Source organism: Xenopus laevis, chromosome 9_10L (assembly GCF_017654675.1).
Source record: "Xenopus laevis strain J_2021 chromosome 9_10L, Xenopus_laevis_v10.1, whole genome shotgun sequence".
In the NCBI taxonomy this organism is placed as follows: Eukaryota; Metazoa; Chordata; class Amphibia; order Anura; family Pipidae; genus Xenopus; species Xenopus laevis.
The window spans coordinates 53,592,735-53,619,396 of record NC_054387.1 but is presented as its reverse complement, the minus strand read 5'-3'; the positions used below and the strand labels follow the sequence as shown (position 1 = coordinate 53,619,396).

Genomic DNA, 26,662 nt, shown 5'->3' with positions numbered 1-26,662 from the left:
TACCTATTAATACTTTGCCTCTACTCTATTTAATAAGATGGGGAATTAATAGGGGTATCATACAGAAATGCTAACAAGCATGGCCCTGCCAAGTGCATTTAACACCACAGTACACTAGCCGCTCAGCAAAATGGAGCAACAACAGAGCGAGCACTAGGGTAACCAATTGAATTGCAAAATGAGCATCACATGATAAGGTGTGATCGCCGCCAGGCAGCAATTAGAAGGCCAAAGGATGCGTCACGTGAGGAGGTGTTTCAAGATGGCGGACTGTGATGCCGGGTTCAGGCTGCACCCCCAGTTCCCGCGTTGTTCGGTGTAGGCGAGGAGTAGTTTCCCTGCTGGGCGGGAGAGCTATTGATGAGCGATAGCGCCTCCCTCTGCCTCAGAGCCCGGCGACTTAGCGGAACGGGTTGCGCGTGCCCGCGCACTGTCGGTTCCATTCAGAACGAGGGTAGTCGGGGGCGCGCACGTACCCCACCCAGAGCCGCTCCCGCGCACGCACCGCAAGGACCGCTCCCCCGTCCCAGGGCCGCCGATGAAGCAGGAGTGAGCAGGGCGAGTGTGTAAGATGGCGGACTTCCTGCCGTCCCGCTCCGTGCTGTCCGTGTGCTTCCCTAATTGTGCGCTCAACAACCGGGAGGCCGAGCAGCAGCGCAAGTCTAAGGAGATCGATCGCTGTCTGTCCCGGGAGAAAACCTATGTCAAGCGCCTGGTGAAGATCCTACTGCTTGGGGCCGGGGAGAGCGGCAAATCCACTTTCCTCAAGCAGATGCGCATTATCCACGGGCAGGACTTCGATCTGCGGGCCAAGGAGGAGTTCCGGGCTACCATTTACAGCAACGTCATCAAAGGTACCGAGTCGGGGGATGTTACATGTGGGGGAGGGGGCATGGTTACAAGAGTTACCCCCACGGGGGCAGGTGTGTGTCTGGGGTAACAGCAACGTCATCAAACCTACCCCATTAATACTGAAGATGTCTAAAGCTGCTTCATTAGAGTTGCTTCAAGGGCAGTTCTACTGGGGCACCAGAAGTACCTCATGGGCAGTGCTAGATGGGAGGTGGGTATGTGCAGGAAGATGACTTATCCTGTTGCAGTGACTGGGGGAGCAGCAATATCAGACCTACCTCAGGAGCTTTTCTAGTAGGACTGGGGGTATCTACAAAAATGTCCTCTAAGAAACCCCAGAGCATTTATCGCAAGCGGGTGGTGGTTTCGTATCTACTGCAACATCCCTGGGGGCAGTTGTGCTGAAGCAGGGAATGTAACTGCATCAAAGGCAGTGGAATCACCCTTAGCATCATTATAAAATGTACATGCATTACCCAACCTTTAATTCTATTCACTATATTAATTTCCCCAGTACAAATAAAGAACAGGCCGTATTTTCTTCACTGTCAGAAATGTTCGTGCTTCAGAGGGCCGTAGTTGGATTGGGAAAGTCCATATCCGCCGCAACGCCATCCCTGGGCACTTGTACTTCATTGTATCTGTCATGGCTTCATCACAAGTTGCTTTACCCAGGGGCAATGTACTGGGGATATGTTGTAATCAAATGTCTACTCCGGTTTCATTTTTAGTGGAGGCCCCAGTGCCCTCTAGTTACCCTAATGGGCATTCATGCTGCTCCGGTTGGCAATGATACCCAGGGGCAGTTATGATTGGACCTTCAGGTAACCAGTGCAAGGAGTAATCATACGCGTGGGGGAAGGAAAGAAGATAACCCAGGGGTTTAGGGAAATTACATTGTTGGAGTATTTTATTGAAGTTGGGGGCAGCTGTGGCACTTTACATTATCAGAGCTTTGCTTTGCACAATGATTAGCTCAGGTGCCCGTGCAATGTACTGGAAGGTAACACCGAAAATCTGGGGAGTTGAAAGAAATGCAATCATGGGTTCACCACCTCCCCTGGTGCAGGAGTAGTAAGTCACATAGGGTCAAGTTATCAAATGTGTATACAGTAATGTCCTCTCTTGAGGGATCAGGTCTGCACTATAATGACACTAAATCTGGCGTAGAGAAACCTGGGAGGGGGTTGGACATAATCGGTATGTTGCAGCAGTGATATCCATTATGGCTTCTACAATGGATTTTAACTCCACCAAACAGTAAGTGTTTACGGAGTCATATATTGGTTCAGGGTATGTAGATATTGGGTTTTCCAATCAAAGGGATCCCTGGATGGAGTCTTTGAATTTGCACACCCTGCATGGAAAATGGGGTGTAGGTAACATTAATTGCGGCATGATGAGTCATGATGGCAGGTATTTGGGTCAGTGATATGAGAGATGTTGCCCTCATGGACATCAGAGCTACAGTTTACCATCATTCTAAATGACCTTTTGATTGGTCGATAAACCTGTTTCCCGTGACCACGCCACCTCTGTGTTGTCATGCTGACCAATATGACATAGTAAGCGCAGGTTGGAATGCTTATCTGCCCCAGTTTACTTTGCTTCGGTTTTGGGCTTTGCCACTCCATGTGCCACATGCAAACTTCTCTGCCAACATGGGAGAAAGTGCCCCACATGCCATAGGCCTGAGAAGGAGAACAGTTTTTATCCTCAATGGGAAGCCCCAGTTATTGGGAGTAGAGTGATCCCACTGGGATCATTGCAGATACTCTGCCCACCACTTAAAGCAGAACTAAAGTCTAAAATAGAATAATGCTAGAAATACTGTATTTTGTAAATTAACATAAACATGAACTTATTGCACCAGAAGCCTTATTAAACAAATGATTTGTTTTCAAAGTTGGACACGAACTGTCATCTTGTAACTTTGTTAACATCTTTGTAAGACCATGCTGACTCTGGTCTGGGCTTCAGTTTGGAGGTTAAAGGGGACCTGTCGCCCTAAGAAATAACTCCGAATTATTTTCTATACTGTTAGTTGAGCAAAATAAAATTTACTTACACTACATTTATTTACATTTTTTTTTTACTTCAGTCTAGGAATTACACAATCACATCATGCAGGCAGGAGCCATTTTCTGGACACTTATTAAGACACCCCCAAAATCTTATGTATGCACCAGAATGGGGGACCTAATGCCCATGCACAGTACCCTATCAAATTATAGAGTGTCAGGAGGGAGGGGGAATGTGTGGAGGGCAGTGGCATCTAGGAAGTGCTGAATAGAAAGTGAAATGATTGCCTCACCTCTATGCATCACTGCATACAGTTAGGTTTATTATAAAAACAGTAGAATTTTTTTAATTAAAGTATATTGGAAATAGATTTCTTTTTTTATTAAAGAAAGTAAAACTTTAGTTTTATTTTTTTACCTTTATAATCCCCTTTATGCCTGGTTGGCCAATGGCCCCATACAATTTTCTGTACGGAGGGTTATCTGTCACCCAAAATTTCGGTTGAGTGCTTAGCTGTGCTGCAAGTGGTGCAGATCAAGATTTGGCACCACAGCAGGTCGCCCACACATATTCTAGTGCTTAAACTTTGAACCTCCGCCCCACATTAATTTTCCGTCCTGTTGCGTATTACAAGCTGACTTATATAAGTACCTCCCTGAGTGTGCCTACCTACCCACACTGGGTACCAGCCTTGTTACACCTAATTCTGAATAACTTCTTAGGCATGTTACTCCTGCCTACAAAAATGAATGTACCCACCCCCATTGGGGATTTCTATATCAGTGCACCTGTTGCTAAACATAACCGCACAAGCAATTAGGGCATGACATCAGGTTCAACTCTGCTCTCATTTGGATATATCTAATATGGCAATAAGCGCCAGTCCCTCCATCTGCCCTAGAGAGAGAGAGAGTGTGTGTGTGTTTTATGTGTGTTCTGATGTCACCTATGTGTTCTATCCAGGGGATTCTGGGAGTTGTAGTCTAAGCATTTCTTTGCTATGTTACACGCCTATAGAAATATGCATGCGGAGTATCATGTGCTGTGTATATAAATATGCTTTTGCTGCTTTCAGTTACATAATAGCTTGAAGGCTTCCCACCCACCGAGCTCACATTCACATACGCGTGTGTCAGAACTGACAGGAAAACCGCGCTTTTTCTCAGCTGCTTTCTTTGCATGGCTTTACAATTTCTGTTCTTAGCCGTATTAGCCACGGCGTTTTTGTTGGTGACGCTGCCTCATTGCCCGCTAGAGACGGAGCATCGCTATATTGCGAAGATTGTAACTGCAGAAAGCTTTGGGTGTGTCCGACTCTGTACTGTGTGAGAATCTGATGTTACAGTACTATAAAAAATGTTTTTAACTAGAGCCTAGTTAACTATGGCTGCTGTCAGCACAGTCCCATCTAGTGCAAGGAAGTTTTTTTTTTTTATGTGAGCCATGATTATCCGTGTCGTACACTAGGAGGGTTTCCCAATTTGTATTTGGGCTTAAAAACTGCTTCTTCTCATTAATTGATACAAATAGGCCAAATGTCAGGTGCTGGCACGAAATAAGCAACATTTTGTGACCTATTTGACTATGCGAGTATGGTGATCTAGCCAGTTGCTGTGTTCCACTATAGCTTCCACTGCTGACCACAGTTCTACTGCTTTTCTGTGCTACTGGTGTAATATGGATATTAGTCATTTTCAAGCCTGTGAAGTTAATGGGAGGTGGAACGATTACTTTTAAAGTTGCCACTCCCTTCTGCCATCAGCAATAATGTGGAGACACAGACACATGGTAGATTAAGGGGGGGGGTTGTTATGGGAGTTCTAATATTCAGTGTAACTAGAACATGCAGATTAAAGGCACACCAAAGGGGAATTTCTTGCTATCTGTTTGAGGATTGTATTGAATGTTGCTGGCAATGTACGGCTAAACCGAAACACCCTTCTGTTCCACTGGTAAGTTTGTTCACCCACTCACATTGTAGAAACTTGTGTGCTTTTCAGTAGCTTATAGCTTTATAATACACAAAAGCCGTGAATATCCTGTAAATTATATCCTTATAAACGGTGAGTAGTGATGTCATCAGTTATAAACGGTGAGTAGGGATGTAATTTCTGTCACATGACTCACTAAAATTTGTGTATTATAATTAATAAAGTACCCCCAGTTGTAAAATATGAGGATATTATAAGTTACCTCGGAGTTCCATGACCTGTATAAAAACACTCGGCCTTCGGCCTCGTGTTTTTATATGGTCATGAAACTCCTCGGTAACTTATAATATCCTTATATTTTACAAGAGGGGGTACTTTATTCACTATATAATACACAAAAGCCATGCATATCTTGTAAATTATATCCTTATAAACGGTGAGTTCTGATGTCATCCGTTATAAACGTTGAGTTCTGATGTCATTTGTCACATGACTCACTGAAACTTGTCTATTATAATAAAGTACCCCCAGTTGCAAAATATGAGGATATTAGAAGTTACCTCGGAGCTCCATGACCTGTATAAAAACACTCGGCCTTCGGCCTCGTGTTTTTATATGGTCCTGAAACTCCTCGGTAACTTTTATAATATCCTTATATTTTACAAGAGGGGGTACTTTATTCACTATAAATTGATTTGTATGTGATGTGCTCTATACATGAGTTTAGTTTTGTTATTGGCTGATTTGTGCAAGTGACTATTTGATTGGTTGCCCACTTGGTCAGGTACCGAAGTGAATTGCCGCATGTACAGTTTCCCAGTGGCACCAAAAACTAAATGAAGCTTCCTTGCAAAATGTCTCTTGTTGCACAGTATTGTAAGTTTATTAATGTGGCTAGATCCTACCCGTGGCCAGGAGGAAGTTCAAATCTTTGCACCTGATAGTTGAGGTCAGCGGAACCACCAATTCTTAGAACAGGGAGTGAATAATACAAATATGCCACAAAGGGCTGTTGCTTTAGTAAATGCAATGCATTTTTTTTACTATAATACACAAGTTAATTTGGGAATGTTGGTGAAGAGTTCTGCAACCTCCCATTCATAGGGCGAACGTCACATAGGTTTGGGCAGTGAATAATAACAGCATATGTGAGTTTCTATTGGCCGTTGCCTGGCAAAGGAAGTGTGCTGCAAGTGAGAATACAATAGCAGGTATGCATGTAGTATGTACAGATACTGCAGGGTACGGAGTGTGCTAGTGCGGGTGTGTTGTTCTTTACAGTAGCTTTTGTGTGTTTGTAATAAATGGAGTAATGACCCATGAAGGGTGTTCCTTCTATCTACTGTTCTTTATTAGCAGAGCTCAGGTGGAGCATTGGTTGTATGTAAAAAGCTACTGTCCTTTGTGTTTTTTGTGAATAGAGGAGTCAACATTTGTTTTAGAGCTGCTTTCCCTTGTGATCAGCCCCAAACAGCTGCTCTTGGGACAGAGAGACAATTTCAGCCACAGGCCCTGGGCACAGCAAGCGTAGGCATCAGCTCTTGGCCTCCTCGTAGGGCCCATCTCTGCTGCCTGTAGCTACACACAAGCTGAGGCGGTTTAGATGCATGGAGCCGGGCCACGGAGCGGAGCTGCTTCTCTCAGCCTGCAAAAATACACAAGCTAAGCGCAGCGGATCCCACTCACCGTTTGCCCTTAGAACAGGTATAGAAAATGAACAGTAACATCAAAAAAATGAAAGTGTTTTAAAGTAATAAAAATATAATGCAGTGTTGCTCCGCACTGGTAAAACTAGTGTGTTTTCTTTAGAAACACTACTATTGTTTACATAAATAAGCTGCTGTGTAGCAATGGGGGCAGCCGTTCAAAGGAGAAATGGCCCCAGTTACACAGCAGATAGCAGAAAAGCTCTGTAGAACATAATGGTGTTTATCTGTTGTCCACTACATTTAGCCTTTTTCAATTTCTACCATTGCTACACAGCAGCTTGTTTATATGAACTATAGTAGTGTTTCTGAAGCAAACACATCAGTTTTACCAGTGCAGAGCAACGCTACATGATATTTTCATTACTTTAAAATATTTCCATTTTTTTTTTGATGTTACTGTTCCTTTAAGAAATGTTAAAGTGGTTACTGTTCCCTAAATGGCAGTTCTTCCCAGCGTCAGTGATGCAATGCCAAGGGGCGCGGGTGAAAGAGGATGTCAGGCACGTTGCACACTGGGGAGAGGAACTATATCAAGTTTTCGGTTCATAGTTCAAGATGCAATAACTGATAATGTGCTTTCTGCCTCTGGGTGGAATCCGTTCATCTGACTGTGCTGCTCTCCCACAGCAAATGCCTAAAAGTACTAGTGGATGTGATACCTGGATGTGTTGTTACTCTACTTATGTATTTACACCAACTTAATAATCTACCCATGTGCCATTGCTCCAAGCTCCAGTTAGGTTGGATGGCCCACTTTTTGCAACAGAGAACAAATGAGTTTGGAGCTAGTAGATGTGCCTTTTGCCTCAAGCCCTTAAGGGCAGAAACTTATTACCAAATGTAATATTTTAAGGTTGACATTTTGCCCAAATATTGACTTTTATGTGCTATATTTTACTTTACTGTAGTATATTGATGGTAGGGTGCACCCATTGGATTGTACTTGAAACCAGCAAATTGCATGTGCACATGGAAATCTGTCCCCATGTACTGGGAGTGTATTACATGGTTCTCCTTGGCTGTGTAAATCCTAGCAGCCTAGTCCGTATGAGCAGATTGAATTGCTATGTAGCCGTGCCATTAGCAGGTAGATGCGGCATATGGTAGCCATGCCATTAGTAAATAGGTGTACCGTATTGTGAGTAACTGGGCCCTGAGGCCCACACATAACTTTGCTTATCTTGTTTGTTATATAAGTCTCCTCGGGGCTTCCTCATGTTTGTCATATATACAAAGATTTGGTCAGACCGTTTTTGACCATACTTCCCATACAACTGGGCATGTATTCGCAGGCAGACCACTAATCCTTTGATCCTTGTGGATGGAATATTACTGGCCTGGGCTTGTGCCCTCTTACTTCGGAAATCGAAGCGCTGCGAGTGCATTGCCGTTGGCGGTTTCTCATTTTAGGCGGTAGGGGGAAGGCAGTTAGGGGAGGTTGTCGCCAGAGGCGACTAAATCTCCACGAATCTGCCCTTGTGCCCCTGCCCTTACCAAACTGTTAATTGAGTGGATTCCTGTCTGTGTCTTAGAGCTCGGAATTCATGGCTAGCAGCCACCTGGGCAGCTGGAGCCTGCATGGGGACTGATTGCATGGCACATTCCTGTTGGTTTGTGTCAGTGCCCTATACTCATCTGCTTTCCATTGAGTTGTGGTGCACCTATCAGAGATGTGATGGTGAAACCATGCCTAGTCCGTAGTGTCCCATAATTACTCCTAATTGTAAGTATGCTAGTGCTGTTCCTAGGAATGTTCCTATGCTGATCTCCGTGCCCTGTATGGTATATGTGCCAGCTGCAGCACTGACAGGACATGACAGAGCAGTCCTTGTTATGGAATTGCAGCTTCCTCTTTGTCGCTGTTCCTCATTCCATGCCCACCCCCTCACACATTGTGTTTGGTGCAGATCTGTTTGCCCTCTTGTCAGATGGCCCCTCCCACAGCAGTTTGCACAATGCTCGGCAGTCTCAACCGCAGGCATTTCATCTGGTATCTCTGCTATTTGTGTGTCGCTCAGCTGTACGGCAATGGTTTGTATGGACTTGCAGTCTTAAAGCAATAGCACTTACTTAGGAATTCTTCCAGCTGTACATAATGATCCCGGGGGCCCATAACTTGAGGCACATGCAGCTTATGCTTCTCCCCCAGTTGCCCGGACTGTCTGGCACTATAACTTGATGCAGAACATTGTGTTCGTAGTGCCAGTTTTCTGCCATCCTTGCTAGGTGTCTGGGTCAGATTTTGTACAGAAGGGACCATTATGCAGTGCAGGGGTGTCCAAAGGGTAGATTGGGATCTACCCGTAGTCCTTTAGTCAGTGATCAGTAGATTTCAGGACACTGTCAACAAACAGTTTGTCTAAATCACCCTCCTGTTTCATGCTTTTCATTGATATTATTTATTTATGATTACATAACAAAGTTGTTTTTTTAAATCTAGTAATAGAAATTCTCTTATTAATCAATATAATAAAGTAATATTTTCCATGGAACAGAATGCTAACCGTGATATTATGGATGTAGATCATAATGGGTCAGCATCACTAAAACTAGACCCTGTATTAGTAAAGCATGGGAACTGCTGATGTCGGGCCTTGCCACCAGCATTGAAATCCAAGTGTTGGTCCTGAAGCTATGTATGTTTGTTGGCTCTATCAGGTCTTGGCCTGAGTTCGACGACCCCCCCCACACACACACACGGCTGCTTCAGAAGGTAAAAAATGACACTTTACACTTCAATATTAGAAAAACGGTCACACATAGAAAGTCATTGGAAAAAGTCGTTATTTCTGGTGATCTATATGAAAACAACTAGTTGTTTGAAGTGAACCACCCCTTTAAGGCCTTGGGGCTTGATTGGAGCTACCGAAAGTCAGTGGGACCCTGAGATTTGCAAAGCCTATAATAGATTCGCCAGAGGGGTATTGCCAGTAAGCAGTTGTGACTAATTCCCTGATGTAAACATGGGGTTTGCGCCTTCCACTTCCTTTCCCTGGCTTCCTGTCTCCTGTTAAAGGGAAAGTTAAATATAAATTGCTTTACTATAGTCAGATTATCCTGTATGTATGCCCTTACATTGCCATGCCCAATTCAAATGATCAATCCAGTAGCAGCAGCTGCCTACTTTCTGCCTGCATTATACGCTTGTTATGGGGAGTGCTGTCATCACCCTTGGGATTCTGTTCCTATAGGCCCCTGTGGCATTGTCTGGCTGGTCAGCTGGACGTTAGAGACCTGAAACAAGCTTCCAGAGTTGGTTGCAACAAATCTCATAGCTTGCACCCCATGCCTCGCCCACAGTGAATGATTTTGGGATCACCTCAGGGTGAAGGGGGTTTAATCATCTTGTTCATACCTTAAGCTTCCATGAGGATATATTGCTAAGTGTCTCCTCATTGTGGCCTGGAATGATGGCCCCTGCCAGGCTGATATTTGCCTGCTATGAGATCTTGTGCTATATACCGTACCTGCTATCCGTGTTCCCTCTAAGCTGTGCACAAAAACATTGTGGTGCGCACAAATTATTGTGTGAAAACATAACATTTGTATCAATTCTGGCCAAGCACACAGTTAAAAAAAACTATATAATGCATCAGTCTTGGTCGATACCTGGGTGCTATCTTTACTGGCAAAATTATCCAAATAACGAAAAAGAAAAAGATGCACACCAGGATTTGTGTACAAAAAATTAAAATTCCTTATTTATTAATTTACATAAAAAATTTGGCCAACGTTTCAGTCTGCTCCTAAGACCTTTATCAAGACCATATTCTTAGTAAATCCACCATGCTTAAATAGCTAAAAACACGTCACTCACCCAGTCGTGCACACCCCCGCGATCATGTGACTGTGAGGAAACCCAGCACCATGTAGATAAAACAAATTTGTGTTGTTGCTACAAAGTATAAGAAAACCTTGTTACACAAAAATTGATACAGAATAAAACAAAACATACAGACAAATCAATGTGGAAACGTTTTAAAGCTTAATGGCAACTATGTAGCTAGTAGATCCTGATTATCGCTGATTTAAAAAACATAAAAAAGGACAGTATTCATTCAATCCTGCGGGGGCAACAGTGTTAAGTTTATGGATCCAAAAGGTTTCACGCTGCAGTAACAATCTAGATGTGGAGACAGATCTAGATTGTTACTGCAGCGTGAATCCTTTTGGAAACCTTTTTTAAATCAGCGATAATCAGGATCTACTAGCTACATAGTTGCCATTAAGCTTTAAAACGTTTCCACATTGATTTGTCTGTATGTTTTGTTTTATTCTGTATCAATTTTTGTGTAACAAGATTTTCTTATACTTTGTAGCAACAACACAAATTTGTTTTATCTACATGGTGCTGGGTTTCCTCAGTCACATGATCGCGGGGGTGTGCACGACTGGGTGAGTGACATGTTTTTAGCTATTTAAACATGGTGGATTTACTAAGAATATGGTCTTGATAAAGGTCTTAGGAGCAGACCGAAACGTTGGCCAAATTTTTAATGTAAATTAATAAATATGGAATTTAAATTTTTTGTACACAAATCCTGGTGTGCATCTTTTTCGAGATTTTTTCCCAGGCCAGCACATCACAGTGCTCCTGCTCCACAGAGGGAAGCGCTGGCCTGGGAATGCTTTATTCCAAATTGAGAGTATAAATATATATAGATAGTTGGATATCATAGTTACAGCACTCATATTTGATTTGCTTGTGTGTCAGTGCTTCTTGGGAATCACATGATCAGCACTGTCTGACCAGCATGATAGCATAGCGTGGTGGGCTCCGCTCAGCATGCTTGTATTTTTCCCAGGGGCAGTCTGTAGTAAGTATGCTACCGGGTATATAGGCATGCATTGAGCCTCATTCCTGCTCTGGCGTTATTAAAGTGCATAGGACTCTAAGCAATGAGTTTAGCTTTTTGTTTATGATTAGCAGCCCGCGCTTTAAGTGTGCAGTGGACAAAAGGGGCCTACAGGAGTGAATAATGGAGAAATGTTGAATAGATCATGACTACAATCCAAACACTCCAGTTCTAGTCAGTGGCTTAGGGGCTAGGATCTGCTGCTGCACATTGAATATGGCCCCATACAGTTCAGGGATGTATTTATGTACCAATATCATACCCAAATCCAATTTTCCTAATGGTTTTTGCGCCTTTTTGATTATCAGTATTACATTGCATAGATTTGCATGTTTTTAATGCCATTTTGTTAGTCTGATTTTCTAATAATGATTTACTTCTCTCTAGGTATCAGAGTACTGGTGGATGCACGAGAGAAACTGCACATTCCATGGGGCGATCCAGCCAATCAGAAGCATGGAGAGGTGATGATGGCTTTCGATACAAGGTCGGCCATGGTGGCCCAGGGTATGGTGGAAACTCAAGTATTCGTGTCACACCTGATATCGATTAGGGCATTGTGGGCAGACAGTGGCATACAGACGGCTTATGACCGGCGCAGGGAATTTCAATTGGTAAGATACAGCTATATGTTATACATATTTTGTACATCATTTTGCGCTGGGGGTGCCTTATGGTATTCCAGGCCTGCCATAATTGAATATGGGTGGACAGGATAATGGCCTGTGTTGCTGGCTAAGGCCCTGATACAAACTGCTGCAGAGGGAAGTGAATGACAGTCTGCCTCTTAAAGCAGCCAAGGGCACTTTTATAATAAACTGTTAGTTTGTGACCCAAGATGGTAGCATTTATGTTAATGTGTTAAGCCACACGGCATATTTAGCGTAATTTTAATCTGAGAAAGATAAATCTAAAACCAAAATACATTATGCAGTGGCTTTGCTGGCCCTTTAACTAGTGCTTTTGTGACATGGTATATTGTCAGGGCCCAGTGCAGCAGGTTCTGCCCTGTAATTAACCATTTCCCAGATTACAAGTGTTTGCTGAAAGTCCTCTCTTACTACATCTGTTTGCCTTATATCCACCTTCTATTGGCCAATCAGCAGTTAAGGCATCTCTTACTTACTTTGTGTAGGTCAAAGTCCCATGTCTGCTAAGGTGGGTTGCTGAGTCCTTGAATCACAAGCAATTGGTTTTATCTATGTTCGCTCTTTGCTCCCTGGGCATTTAGCTATATGTAGTAATTATATATTTAGTTCTTTACACTGCGGGAATCTAGGTGTAATTTTTACATTAATGATCATGCTTAAGGGGGGGGGGAATAAGGCGTGTAAATAATTGAGGACATGGGATCAAACAGAGATTGAGGTCTGATGTTTTCCCTGCAGTTGCGTCCAGAGTAAAAGCACTGTTTTGTAGCAACTTCTAGACCCACCCCATCAGAGACGCTAATCTGCTTTGGAACAAGTCGGCTGACCTAGGGATACCATTGTACAGACTCATCACATGTCTGAAACCAATTTGCCCCTAATTAATACACAATTAGGCTGATCAGACTAACTTCATTACTGGCAAGTCTCTTTGATAGTGTCTGATTCATTTATGGGAACATTTCACAATTTACTCAGTCTGTAAAGAACTAAAAGATTAACCCTTTACCCCCTACCATTTTGCAGCTAACTTGCCCCAATTCCCTTGCACTGCTTCTCTACCCAGAATTCTTAGCAGTGTTTGATGTGAGAGGGAAAAAAATAACCAAAATAATTTGCCTTGGAACCGAACATGTGGTATGTACGAAGACTAACATTACCCAGAATCCCCTGCATCTTGTATTCAGTGTACTATTAGCCCAAAGTCACTTTGATCTATATTGCCTGCTTATTTGTCTCATGACCAGGATGCACAAACCACTAACTGGCAGCTTGTTTTCATGGCCCTTATTGCTGATATTTTCCTTTAATATTTGTTTAATGTGGATATGAGAGGGTGTTGTTTATAGGGGTCTTTAGTTAAGGTTTCTTGGAACATCCCTAGACAGCACAGGTAACAGATGGGTTAATGCAATCTTCTTTTTAGGAGGCAGTAAAAAGTAGGCTCTCCTCCCATGCTCCCCCCTCTTCCCTGCATTAACCCCTCCCTAAGTAGTTTTTTTTTACCATCCTGATTCCTGGAGGTAGGAGGCAAGGGAGCTCAGCTCCCTTACATTTATTTTATTTTGTACATTTTGGTACTTTTAGTTCCTATTCCTATTACGGTAGTTAATATACCACATTTCTACTAAAAAAGCACTTATGGAACAAGCTAGCCAGATGCTATGGGCCTAATCAGGAGACATTCTCAAGGCAAGCTCTTGCACTGCCTTTTTCTATAGACCACGGAAAATGGTTATGCTGTAGCGCTACCTTATTATATATAATTATAATTGGCTTCAGAGGCATGCTGCATTGCTGCCAATGCTTAAAGGGGCGCTGTAAATAGGTATTCTGCAGCGCTACCCAGTTATGCAGTGATTCTACCTGCTACAAGGTGTTTCTGACGATAGTAAAGCAAACAAAGCCGCTTCAAAGGACGTCACAACCACACACATCACAACCAGATTTTGTATGCACCTCCTGGGCCTCATGACTACTTCCATAGAGGTTGTTCCCTTTGCACAATTCCATTTGCGTCCCATGCAGCTGTAATTCCTTTACATGTGGTCACACCTGCTCCACGACGACCAATAAATATTCAGTCCGACAACACCACAATGGTAGCCTAAACTGAGCATTTCGGCTTGGTGAGATGTATCCCACCTACTCTGTTGGGCAGAAACCATACCGCGATCTACATTCAAGGTCAACTGAACTGGGAAGCGGATTTTCCCAGTCACCACTTTCTTGACGCGGGGGAATGGTCCCTCCACAAATCAGTTTTTTTCAGAAACTCGTCCGTTGCTGGGGTTTCCCCAGATAGACATCATGGCATCCTGGTTCAACCATAAAGTAGCACACTACTCCACCAGGTACCGGGACCCTCAAGCCTTTTCAGTGGACGCAATGACAGCTCCTTGGAATTTCGACCTAGTTTATAGCATTCCTCCAATATCCATGATTCAGCCCATTCTCCGCAGGCTATTGCTGTTCCTGCACAACAGCCGTTGTAATTGCACCGTCCTGGCCCAGGAGGGCATGATCCTCTAACCTCCACCACCTGGCCATCGCCCCGACCATGGAGGTTGCCACGGAAACCAGACCTTTTCCTACAGGGTGACTCTCTCCACCCATATTTGGAGAAGCTAGCTCTCATGGCGTGGCTCTTGAGAGCACCATCTGGCTGAGGAAAGTGTTCTTATCCAAGGTAACTGCCACTCTACTACAAGCTTGCAAAGGTCTCATGGCAAACTCTTGCCATGGTATCTGGAAGACTTGCATTACTTGGTGCCGTGATTCACACCGGAACCCAACCAACCCTGCTGGAATTCCTACAGAGCTTAGGTTTTAGCTCCCTTAAAGTTCAGGTGTCAGCCCTCTGTGTTCTTTCAACACCAACTAGCCCTTCACTCAGACGTCAGAACCTTCCTCCAAGCCGTATGCGACATACAACCTCCATACAAACACCTGGTTCTCCCATGGGACCTGAACTTTGTTTTATGGGCCCTCCACACGGCACCATTTGAGCTGTTGCATTAACCCATCTGTTACCTGTGCTAACATGACAGGACTCCGAGAAAAGTATTTACTGGTCAGTAGAAACAAATTCCCTTTTCCTCATCCCAGAATCACATGGCAGCTCCCACTTGTTTGAATAAATACAGATGAGCAGATGGGCCCATGTGAGTGGTGCAACTGAAGTGCATGTAATGCCTGCTGTACAGAGGGTGTGTGTTCCCCTTGTGGTTTTCCATTTCCTATTAAACACACAGCATTTCTGTACTCTGTGTAGTACCTCCTCATTGGTACATTTCCCTGTGCCTCAGCCAGTTGCATCTGTGTGTGTGTGTGTACAGCCAGCTATGAGGGGCACTTGTCCTTTGCACTGATGTGAGTGCCCGTCTCACTGGAGCATTGCTAACTGACCTGACGATTTATAGAAGCCTAGGGCCAGATAATCCATTTGAGGACCAAATGATGCCAGCTTAAACAGGACAGATACTATTGGGAAAATTCCCTTCCTATCCTGATTTATGGGGCAGTAATAGAATCAATAGTGAGTACTGCAGTTAATAGAGGGATTTATCTAATCACACACAAATGATATTAGAGCAGGGTATGTCTGGCTACAGAGGAAATGTATTCGCATTTCAGGGGGGGGGGTTGTTTATAAAATATAGGTCCAATTAGCATAGAAACCATTTATCTTAGCAGGTACTGCTTCCAATTGGCCATCATTTACAGTTTGTTGTATAAACAAAGGTTTCAGGACTATGCCAAGCACTGAGATTAGTTGCCCACGATGAATTGCCTGAAAACCCGGCAGCTTGTTTCTGCTTCTGACCAAAGTTGCCTTTTGAGGCAGCTTTGGGCTGCTTGAAAAAAAAAACCCAGCCCAGCACATATTTTCCCACCAGGGATTTAAATTGTTGCTGGACTTAAAGGGATAGAGACACCAGAAACAAAAACTTAACGTCTAGCATAACATCTTTGCAAGAACTATATTTTCGCCATAAACTTCTACATTACCAATCAAATCCCATGTTCCTCTGTGAGGGGGCTGCCATATTTGTGCTGCAGTGCATCAGCAAAACATTCAGCTTGAAGTAACATATACTTACAAAAGCAACATGACATATAGGTGACTTTTAACATACATAAAAATTTTGAACAGTAGTTTAACCGGTCTCCCCAAACAGTCTGCACTGAATTAGTTCAGACTCTGATTGCTGGGTGCTGAGCCATTGATCCTTTTGTTAATCTATTCATTAAGCCCAGGTTATTAGTGAGCAGGACATGCAGCTTCTTACATTTAGGGAGAGGATATACACCTCTCCCTTTAAAGTGACTGCTGTCCTGTCCCGGTTGCATTCTAGCTTGCCTGTGCATTAGGGGTAGCATTGCAGTCTTGAGCACAGAAAATATGGCCATGCATTGCACTTCTAGTCCATGATGAGAATTTACAAGTTCCAAGGACTTGGATGGGCAATTTGAGATTATTGTCCATTGAATTAACCTGTAAATTGAAAGGAAGGGTTACCGCTTTTAGTATTGCCCAGTTTCTGCTTAAAGGAGAATTAAACCATTTACCAAAAAAAGCCCTACCCAAACCCCACGTAGACCCCCCCAGGAAATGCCCCTAACTTTATATTTACCCCTCTGTGCAGATTCAGGTATCAGAGTTCACCACAGCCATCTTCCGGGTGTTTGGTAAGCTGAGTAGGAGACCGGCGAAGTGGCACATGCGCAGTTGGAGCAATTTCTCGGTTTGCAGCAACTGCCCATGCAGTGGACGTAAATCGCCAAATCGCTGGATGAGGACACAAAGACCTGTAAGATGGCTGCCGTGGACTGTGATCCTTGAATCTGCACCGAGGGGTAAGTATAAAGTCGGGCATTTCCCCGGATGGCAGCTAGGCTGGGGGGGAGGGGGGTCTAGGTGGCATGGTGGGTATGGGACCTCTTATCCAGAATTCTCGGGACCTGGGGTTTTCCAGATAATGGATCTTTATGCAATTTGGATCTTCAAACCTTAAGTCTACTAGAAAATTTGCACAAACATTAAACCCAATTAGCTCATTTTGCTTAGTTGGAATATTAGTCGGGATCAAGTACAAGGTACTGTTTTATTATTACCGAGAAAAAGGAAATCATTTTTAAAAATTTGGATTATATGTATAAAATTGTGTCTATGGGAGAGGGCCTTTGCATAATTCTGAGCTTTCTGAATAATGGGTTTCAGGATAACCGATCCCATACTTGTATAACAAAAATATCTTCCCCCGGCAGTTGCGGCAGCTTGTGCCATACAGGTTTATTTACGTTATACATACCTATGCCAATTAAGCTCAGTGTTGAGGGGGCATGCTGGGAGCTGTAGTTATGTAACAGCACAAAATGTGGGGGCCTGATGATCTGCTCAGACTAAAGATGTAGGGGAGGGCCCTGGTTAGTTTGTTGTCCCTGGGCTTCCTGCCTGCATACTGATTGAGTGTGAGAGGAAACAGCGTTACGTCTGTACTGGTACATTTGCTCCGAAGTGACGCAGGTGCATGTGACTGCTCTCTTGTTTCCCTTCATTTGTTTAATTTCTCTTGTAAAGCTACAAACCACCTCCTGACAGGAAACCATCTCTGCTGTGGTACGTGTCCCTGTGGCACTGCGTGTGCATGAAAGTGTGTCGCTGCTCATACACCAGGAGCTCCCCATACTGAACATACGGTGAAACACCAGAACTTAAACACAATGAGCCCATTTGTTAAACTGCGGGCAGCAGGACAGAGGTACAGGCAGCAAGCTTGGACTGGCAGTCTGTGGCTTCTGGCAAATGCCAGAGGGGCTGCTGTAAGATGCCACAGACACTATTGGGCTATTTGGGCCTGTGTATTTGAAATGCAAGAGCCCATTTTGAATCGCAGTCGGGACCTGACAGGCAGGAATGGCACAGCACTTACAGATGGGGCCTTTTCCAAAGCAGGAACATAGAGTGAGTTATGCGAGTAATCGTAAAGCAGGCAGTTTTGGCACAAATAGGAAATGAATTAACGAGGGGTTGGCATAGTTATGGGGCTTCTGTACCCACTAGAGACTACATACCTGAGGTCTAGTTCTCGGTGTTGCCTGTCCGACGAGATTATTCCCCTGTCCTCAGCCCATGGCCTGAGGGTGAGTGCCAGTGAGAGGGAGTGCAGCCTCATATAGGGAACTGCCTGTGCTCCCCAGCTGCTTCAGCACAGCTTTTCAGGCTCCTTAAAGGGGTGGTTCACCTTCAAGTTAACTAGTAGTATATAGAATAGGCAATTCTAAGCAACTTTCCAACTGGTCTTCATTATTATTTTTATATTTATTTAATTATTTTCTCTTCTGACTTTTTTCCCAGTTATCAAATGGTGGTCACTGACCCCATCTAAAAACAAATGCTCTGTATGGCTACACATTTTACGGTTATTGTTATTCAGACCCTCCTCTATTCCTATTCCAGCCTCTCATTCAAATGAATGCAGGGTTGCTATTATAATTTGGACCCTAGCAACCAGATTGCTGAAATTGCAAACTGGAGAACTACTGAATAAAAAGTTAAGGGCTAGTCCACACGGGGAGATAGCCCTGCGTTTGCGGTCGCGGCGACAAAGCGCCGCGCCAGTCGCCGCGACCGGCGCAGGCGACAGTTTTGTATGGGCGCCTATGTAAAAACGCCTGTGCTAACCACACGAGGCGATGCGCTTTTCAACAGTCGCCTGAAAAAGCCTGGCGAGGCATTTTCAGGCGACTGTTGAAAAGCGCATCGCCTCGTGTGGTTAGCACAGGCGTTTTTACATAGGCGCCCATACAAAACTGTCGCCTGCGCCGGTCGCGGCGACTGGCGCGGCGCTTTGTCGCCGCGACCGCAAACGCAAGGCTATCTCCCCGTGTGGAATAGCCCTAAACAACTCGAAAACCGCATATGTATAATAAAAAGTGAAAAACAATTGCAAATCGTCTCAGAATATCACTCTCTACATCATACTAAAAGTTAAAGCAAAGGTGAAAAATCCCTTTAAAGGGATTCTGTCGTGATTTCTATAGTGTAGTTTTTATTTCTAAATTACACTGTTTACAAATAATTCACTCTACCAGATACAATTGTCTTCCCGAACCAACAAGTGTAAGCGGTTATCTTGTGTCAGGGGGCTGTTATCTGTTATATTCCCATTGTTCAGTTGATCGACTGCCGGCCGGGCGCCCGAGGGGGGGTGGTGAAGTGAGGGGTGATATCACTCCAACTTTCAGTGCAGCAGTAAAGTGTGACTGAAGTGTGTCGGAGCACAAGTTGCATGACTGATGGCACCTGGGAAGCTAAAAACATGGCTAGCCCATGTTAGATTTCAAAATTAAATATAAAAAAATGTTAACTGATACATATTGGAAAAAACTCAATCCTCATTTGATATCCCTTTAAGAAGCATCCATCCAGCCTATTATTCTGCACTGCCAAACCATTAAAGGGGATGTAACCCTAAATGTTGCTTAATGAATTAATATACATCTGTTCCTCATATTTATTGGTTAAAAAGTTGTGTCAATGAAACTGCTGCTGACAGCAGTGTCTGTCCCATTCTGTACTCTGCACTGGTTTCTGACTCCTGAAATTTTCTAACTTGTAAGGGTCTGGTCACACGGGCAGATTCGGGGAGATTAGTCCCCAGGCGACAAATCTCCTCTTCTTCGGGGTGACTAATCTCCCCGATCTGCCTTCCCCTGCTTTCTGATGGCTAAAATGAAAATTGCCTGGGGGCAGACACTCGGAGCGCTTTGTTTTCCGAAGTCGCCCGAAGTTTACTCATGAAGCAATTATGGGCGACTTCGGAAAACGAAGCGCTCCGAGTGCCTGCCCCCAGGCGATTTTCATTTTAGCTGAGGGAAGGCAGATTGGGTAGATTAGTCGCCCCAAAGAAGAAGAGGAGATTTGTCACCTGGGGACTAATCTCCCCGAATCTGCCCGTTTGGCCAGACCCTAAAATATACAGAGGAGTGCACTGGGCATACAATTATATTAATTAAAGTGAACATATGAGATGAAATTTTGAAAGATAAACGAGCATGCTGTGCTTAGTCTTTAAATCTGTTTCCTGGCTGTATTACAGGGGAGCTCTTTAGGGACTCTGCACTGCCTGTATCTCATGAAGGGTAAAAAGAACATGGCTTTTTATCCCAGTATTGCTTCTGATTATTGCAGTATATAAATATCCATGGGCACCTCCTATTTGATTATATCCAATATGCTGGTTATTCTTGGGTCTGACACCACTATGTGCCTCACTGTTAACTTTGTGTTTAACTTTATCACTTTTTATTCTGTTTAGGGGGAATCTGTGAAGTATTTCTTGGATGATCTGGACAAACTCGGTGACAAGGTGAGTTCCTCTGATACAGTCAGGACCTTGCAAAAGGCTGTCTCTCTTCTGGGATTAGCAGTTTGGAGACAGGCAGGAGTCATTGTGTTGGCTTATGCTTGTGAGGCTTTGGCTTTCCACACTCTTGCAGAGGCTAGTGTGCTTCTTGTCTTTTTCTCCAAGTGTGCATAAGGAGGTGTATGTGGGAGGTTACATTTCTCTGGTACCCCCTGACCCGCCCCTCAGGCACTTTCAGTTTCAGTACTGTCTCTGTGCTGGCCCTGACTACCTAGCAGATTTGTGCAGCAGCAGGTCGCTGGGTTATTGTCCTTTCACTTCAGTTTCTACATGGCCTAGTTTAACCCTTAAAGGAGAAGGAACCCTTGTAGAAAAAAAAAAACCCTTACCCCCCCCCCCCCAGGCTAACTGTGCCCCGGGGAAATTCCCCGTACTTTATACTTACCCCACGTCACAGATTCTGTGATTGCCGGTCTGCCCAGTCAGTTTACCGAGGACCCGGAACATGGTTACCGTGAAGTCCACTGCCAGAACGAGGGGTAAGTATGAAGTATGGGCAAATTCCCCGGGGGGAGAATTAGCCAGGAGGATGGGGGGTAGGGGTTTTTTTTTTGTACAGGATTTCCTTCTCCTTTAAGCACACTGCACACCTGCATTTCTCATGGAAACCAAGAACTGGAAATCGTAACTTGCTCATTTTTGCCCTTGGCATTTATGTGTAGTGTAGATTTTGAGATGCCAATCGTGCAAATTGCCTGTTTGGTGCAGGTATCCCATTCCTTATCCTCGCGCTGCATTCCAACAGCATATCCTTTCCTTGGAGCATCCCTGTAGCCACAGTGCACTGCTAAATAATGCTAAAGGCTTTCTTAGTGGCTAATGTAATAACGGCGTATTTGCTTACTCTAGGACTATCTTCCAACCCAGCAAGACATCCTTCTAGCCCGACGGCCCACCAAAGGAATCCATGAATATGACTTCGAGATCAAAAATGTCCCCTTCAAGATGGTAGATGTGGGAGGTCAGAGGTCAGAGCGTAAGCGGTGGTTTGAGTGTTTCGACAGCGTGACCTCCATCCTCTTTCTGGTGTCCTCAAGTGAATACGACCAAGTCCTGATGGAAGACAGGCAGACAAACCGTCTCACTGAGTCTCTGAACATCTTCGAAACAATAGTCAACAACCGTGTTTTCAGCAACGTCTCCATCATCCTATTCCTAAACAAGACGGACTTGCTGGAGGACAAAGTAAGAATAGTGAGCATTAAGGACTACTTTGCAGATTTCGAAGGAGAGCCCCACTGCCTCGAAGATGTGCAAAAGTTCTTGGTAAATTGTTTCCGAAACAAGCGGCGGGATCAGCAGCAGAAACCTCTCTACCATCACTTCACCACCGCCATAAACACGGAGAACATTCGCCTGGTTTTCCGTGATGTTAAAGATACCATTCTTCACGACAACCTCAAACAGTTAATGTTGCAGTAATGACTTTTATTGGGTTTTTATTTGCCATTTTATAGGCTTTGTTTCCCCTTTTTAAGTTTACATCGTGAGAGGCAAAATGAGTTTTATTTTTTGGATTGAGTCATCTTGGCTTCTATTGGACGTCTGGCTGAACTCTCACCTTCTACATAGTATTGCCTTATTTTGCAAAAAAGAAGCCTCACTCTTAAGTTGGAAGCAACAGACTTAAGCGCAGGTCCTACTGGCTTAGGCATTGTGGCTTAGTCGCAGGAAATACATTCACTTCCATAAGTGATTTTACTTCTCGTTATATTGCTATGATGCTTCTGTCACAGGCATGAGTACCACAGCTGTCGTTCAACTCCCAGACCCCACCAACAGCTGAATGGTAAACATGCGGGGAGTTGCCACAGGTTACCCTTCCCTGTTAAAGGGGAACTATCGTGAAAATTAAATTTTAAAATTTAATTTAAGCTTCCTCATACTGAAGTAAGAAACTTTCTAAAAATTCTGCATTTCTGAATTAAGGATCATTCATCTGACACCCAATTCCTGAATGAAGACAGAAAGAAAAAAAACAGATGCTGAGAGAGGAAAAGTGAAGATAAACTTGATTATTTCAGAAACACAGTGTAGAATTTGTAATCGATTGTATTTAGAAAGTTTCTTATTCATTATGACGAAGCTAATATTACATTTTCATTTTTGCGTTTGTTCCCCTTTAAGCTTCTTATAATTGCTGTTATAGCTGTGCCTTTGACCAGAGATCAGCACAAAGATATGTTGTTAAACAAGGTTGTTTTCTCTTTAAGAAAGGGGGGCCTTATTAAGTTGGAAATTTAAGTTTTTACAATAGATATTTTTTTTACGCGAGTATTCGCAGGCAGCGTGCCGATTGGCTCAGTTTCTTTTAAAAGAAAACAAAACATGACTTTGAGATTTTGCCTTTTGCATTCAAGGCGCCCGTGGAGTAGAAGCCAATGAATGGCGTAACACATTCATATTTTAGTCGTGCACTTTTAATTGAGTTACAAATGGATTCTTTCTATTATTGCAGAATTAGAATTCTTTGTTTAAGGTAATTGAATAGTTTCTCCTAATAAGAAGAGAATCCAGACGTAGTGCCAGGTTAGGTAAGCAGCCATTCTACTTTAGAGACACTGTCTGCATAGGAGGGACTTTTTTTTTTTATAAGGCATTTTTATTTGAAGCTTCTATGCTTTATGTTTTAGAATAAAAAAGAAAACTGGTTCTTATTTGGGCTACTGACCGCACCCTCCAGCTCCTTTGGTGGAAGTTCCTTTTTAAAAGCTGGTGCCGTGATTGGGCTGTGGGAAAGTCTTGCACCAAGGCCTCCATTTATATGGTTGTGTTATTCGTTGAAATCGTTGGATAAAACTGGTGTGCACATTTATGTGAGCAGCAGCTGTTTGCAGGTAAAGATTTGATTCAATCTCCTCACCGTTATGACTTAAACAGCTCTTAGCCTCTTGCATCATCTCCTTTAAAGGAGAATTCAACCCGTAATAAAAAAAAACCTCCCCCCTACCCTGGGTAGACCCCCCCCCCCCCCGGGCAAATGCCCCTAATTTTTTACTCACCCCTCCATGCAGATTCTGGCCTCGGAGTTCACTGCAGCCATCTTCTTATTCTCTGGTAATCTTCTTCTCTTGATGCTATTTTCGGTGCAGGTGTAGTTGGAGTAAATTTCTGATCCCAAACAACTGCGCATGCGCCAAAAATTTAGGAAATTTCATGACTTTCAGGACGTGCAGTGGTTCGGGACCGGAAATTTGCTCTAACTGCGTATGCGCCCGAAAAAGACAGAGGAAAGAAGATGGCACCCGTGAACGCCGAGGCCAGAATCTGCACAGAGGGCTGAGTAAAAAAAATTAGGGGGGGGGCAGGTAGGCTGGGGGGAGGAGAGAGGGGATTTTTTTTATTACAGTTTTAATTCTCCTATAAGCTTGTGTGTGCATAGAGTGGAATGGGAGCTGCCAACACATTCACCCTGGAATAGTGGGGAACCAGGAAAGGGAGTGGGAGCAGAGTTGGCTTATGAGTGAATCTCACCAACCAAGTACCAATAATAGCTGAAAATGAAGTTTGGCACGATTATCTGTGTGTTTTTGGAGGCCTACCAATCCCAACCAATATTCATGTTCTATGGATGACTGTGAAGATTTTCATTCATCCAGGTCATGGTACATCTAGTATAAGTAATTCTAACACAACTGCACTTGCTGAGTAATCATTGAAGACTTTCAATACTCATCCGAGCAGCTTCTTGAATGAGCAGTGAAACGTCTTCAATGATTACTCGACAAGTGCAGTTGTTTTAGAATTACTTATACTAGATCTGTTTTATGGATATTTGTCAGTTTGGAAATTGGGCAGCTATGAGCCTTTCATCTGCTTGATTGTCAATTTCCCTCCGTTCCGTACTGATTATTAGTGAGCTAGATTCAACTGAATTTCACCTAATAGCCAAAGAATCCATTGAGATTTTAATGTCAATTTAAAGGGACACACTAGCCATGTTTTGAGTACGGTTTCCCTTCGTTTTATTTTCCCCAAGGCTACACAAGCTGCTTTTATTTTTGACACTGAAGTGCTTAGAAATTCCACTGACGTTTCGCCTTTGAAATTGTGTAGTTTCTATGAGTTTAGGGAAAGCTACAACCCGTAGTCATTTTCTATTCTCTTCTGTACAGACTTCAAGTGTGATCCCAGCTACAAACCGTCCAGGCATTGCAGTATAAGTACATAGCTTCCTGATAGCATTGAGTGGATTTGCTAAATTGTCTGCTTAAACTGCCACTGCCACAATTACAACAGGACCTGAATTGTCCTACTAGCACTGTGTCACTAGAGCTAAACAATATGGCGGCTCTTGTGCTAACATGCTGATCCGCTATGGTCTCATACTGAGCAGTCTTAGGGAAAATAAACTGAAGGTAAGACATTGCTATGCTTTACTTGACCTTTGTTCCTAACACTAGTAAGCTTAGACGGTCCCAGCATATTTGGAGAGGCTGCACCCAGTTAAAGGGGTGGTTTACCTTTAAATTAACTTATATTATATTCTAGAATGCCTAATTCTAAGCAATTTTTCAATTGGACTTATCTTCGTTAGAGTTTTTGAGTTAATTGCCTTTTTCTTCTGAATCTTTCCAGCTTTCAAATAGGGGTCACGGACCCCCATCTAAAAAACAAATGCTCTATAAGGCTACAAATTTGTTATTGCTACTTTTTGTTACTCATCTTTTTATTCAGGACCTCTTCTATTCATATTTCCGTCTCTCGTTCAATTCCTGGTTGCTAGGGTAATTTGGATCCTAGCAACCAGATTCCTGAAATTACAAACTGGAGAGCTGCTGAATAATAAAACTAAATAACTCAAATGCCACAAATAATTAAAAATTAAAACCAATTGCAAATTGTCTCAGAATACTACGCTGTACTTCATACTTAAAGTTAATTTAAAGGCGAACAACCCATTTAAAGACAATCACAGTTACATTACCAATTGACCAGTGAAGTTTTTATTTTTTGTGGTTGTTGGCAAAGTTAAACAGCATTGTAAGAAAGGTAAAACTGATTTACTGATTCAGGGATAAAAACACACATTCTTAGAAGCAATGTTACTTTGTCCATTCTGCCAGCCGCTCCTGGGGTCCTCTTGCAGAGCAACAGTAAGTCACAGCAGAATGTGATTGTAAGAGGCACCATGCTTGGAACAATTGACATATAAGCAGCTTGTGCCCAGCTCTGGTTTCTATTAAAACAAACGTATTATTTCCTGTCAGTAACTTGTAATAGAATCATTTATGTTTCATAGCCGTATTCCTTCTACAAACTACTGGAAGGCCAGATATTCACTCCAATTGTTATGTTTTGGCACAGACTGGGTTAATCCAGCCATCCCTTTCAAAGGGTTAGATCACCCCTTTCTAGTGCTATAGCAGGGCTAACTTTTCAGTTGGTCTTTTTTTTTTTTATATCGTTTTTGGATTATTTGCCTTGCTTTTCTGCCTCATTCTAGTTTTCAAATGGGGTTTTTGACCCCAGCAGCAAAAAAAAAAAAAAACATTATTATTTTCTTTTGCTTCTCTGTCTGTTCAGGCCTTTCCACATTTCAGTGTCTTGTCCAAACCACAGCCTGGTTGCTAAGGTAATTGGACCCTAGCAACAAGATAACGACTGAAATTCCAAACTGGAGAGCTGCTGAGCAAAAAAAGATAAATAAATCTAAAACCTCAAATAATAGGAAAAGTTCTGTTGCAGAATAAGTAAGAATATCACTCTTTACAGGATATTAAAAAAGGTGAATTTTTCTCACTGTATATAGTATGTTTTATAGACAAATGTGAAATCTTTAAAGATAAAAAAAAAAATGCACATCACAGATGTTGGGTCCAACAGGAGTTAAATGTAGTGCCAAAAAAAGTTCACAAAAGATGATTCGATATTTTTATATATATATATATAAATATTTTTGTGCTAGATTTGTGAGCCGGCTCTTCCCTAAAGTGCCTGACTGAACTGGATCATTTCTGCTTCATAACTGGCCTGACACCATGACTTGAATATGCCTGTAACACAGCTCAGCAGGGAGTTCTATACAGACGCTAGCGTTACAACTCCCGGCATTGCACTGAAAGAGAATACTGGGAACACCATTTGTAGTGCTTAGAAGTGGCAGTATGTTGGGCTTGCGACTGTCCTTTATAGAGGCATTGCAATTCCCTATTCATTGAAACAGCCTCCTTAAAGGGTTGGCTCATCTTTAAGGTAACTTTTAGTATC

At 43.2% G+C, this 26,662-nt stretch overlaps 1 protein-coding gene across 1 annotated transcript; it reads left to right on the top strand.

Annotated features, from left to right (window-relative positions):
• Positions 1–26,277, top strand: gna13.L (guanine nucleotide binding protein (G protein), alpha 13 L homeolog). Its single transcript, XM_018235508.2, has 4 exons — positions 1–854; positions 11,758–11,984; positions 20,345–20,395; positions 21,302–26,277. The coding sequence occupies exons 1-4, from the start codon at positions 572–574 to the stop codon at positions 21,872–21,874; spliced, it is 1,134 nt and encodes a 377-aa protein (XP_018090997.1). The 5' UTR covers positions 1–571; the 3' UTR covers positions 21,875–26,277.
• The last annotated feature ends 385 nt before the right edge of the window (positions 26,278–26,662 follow it).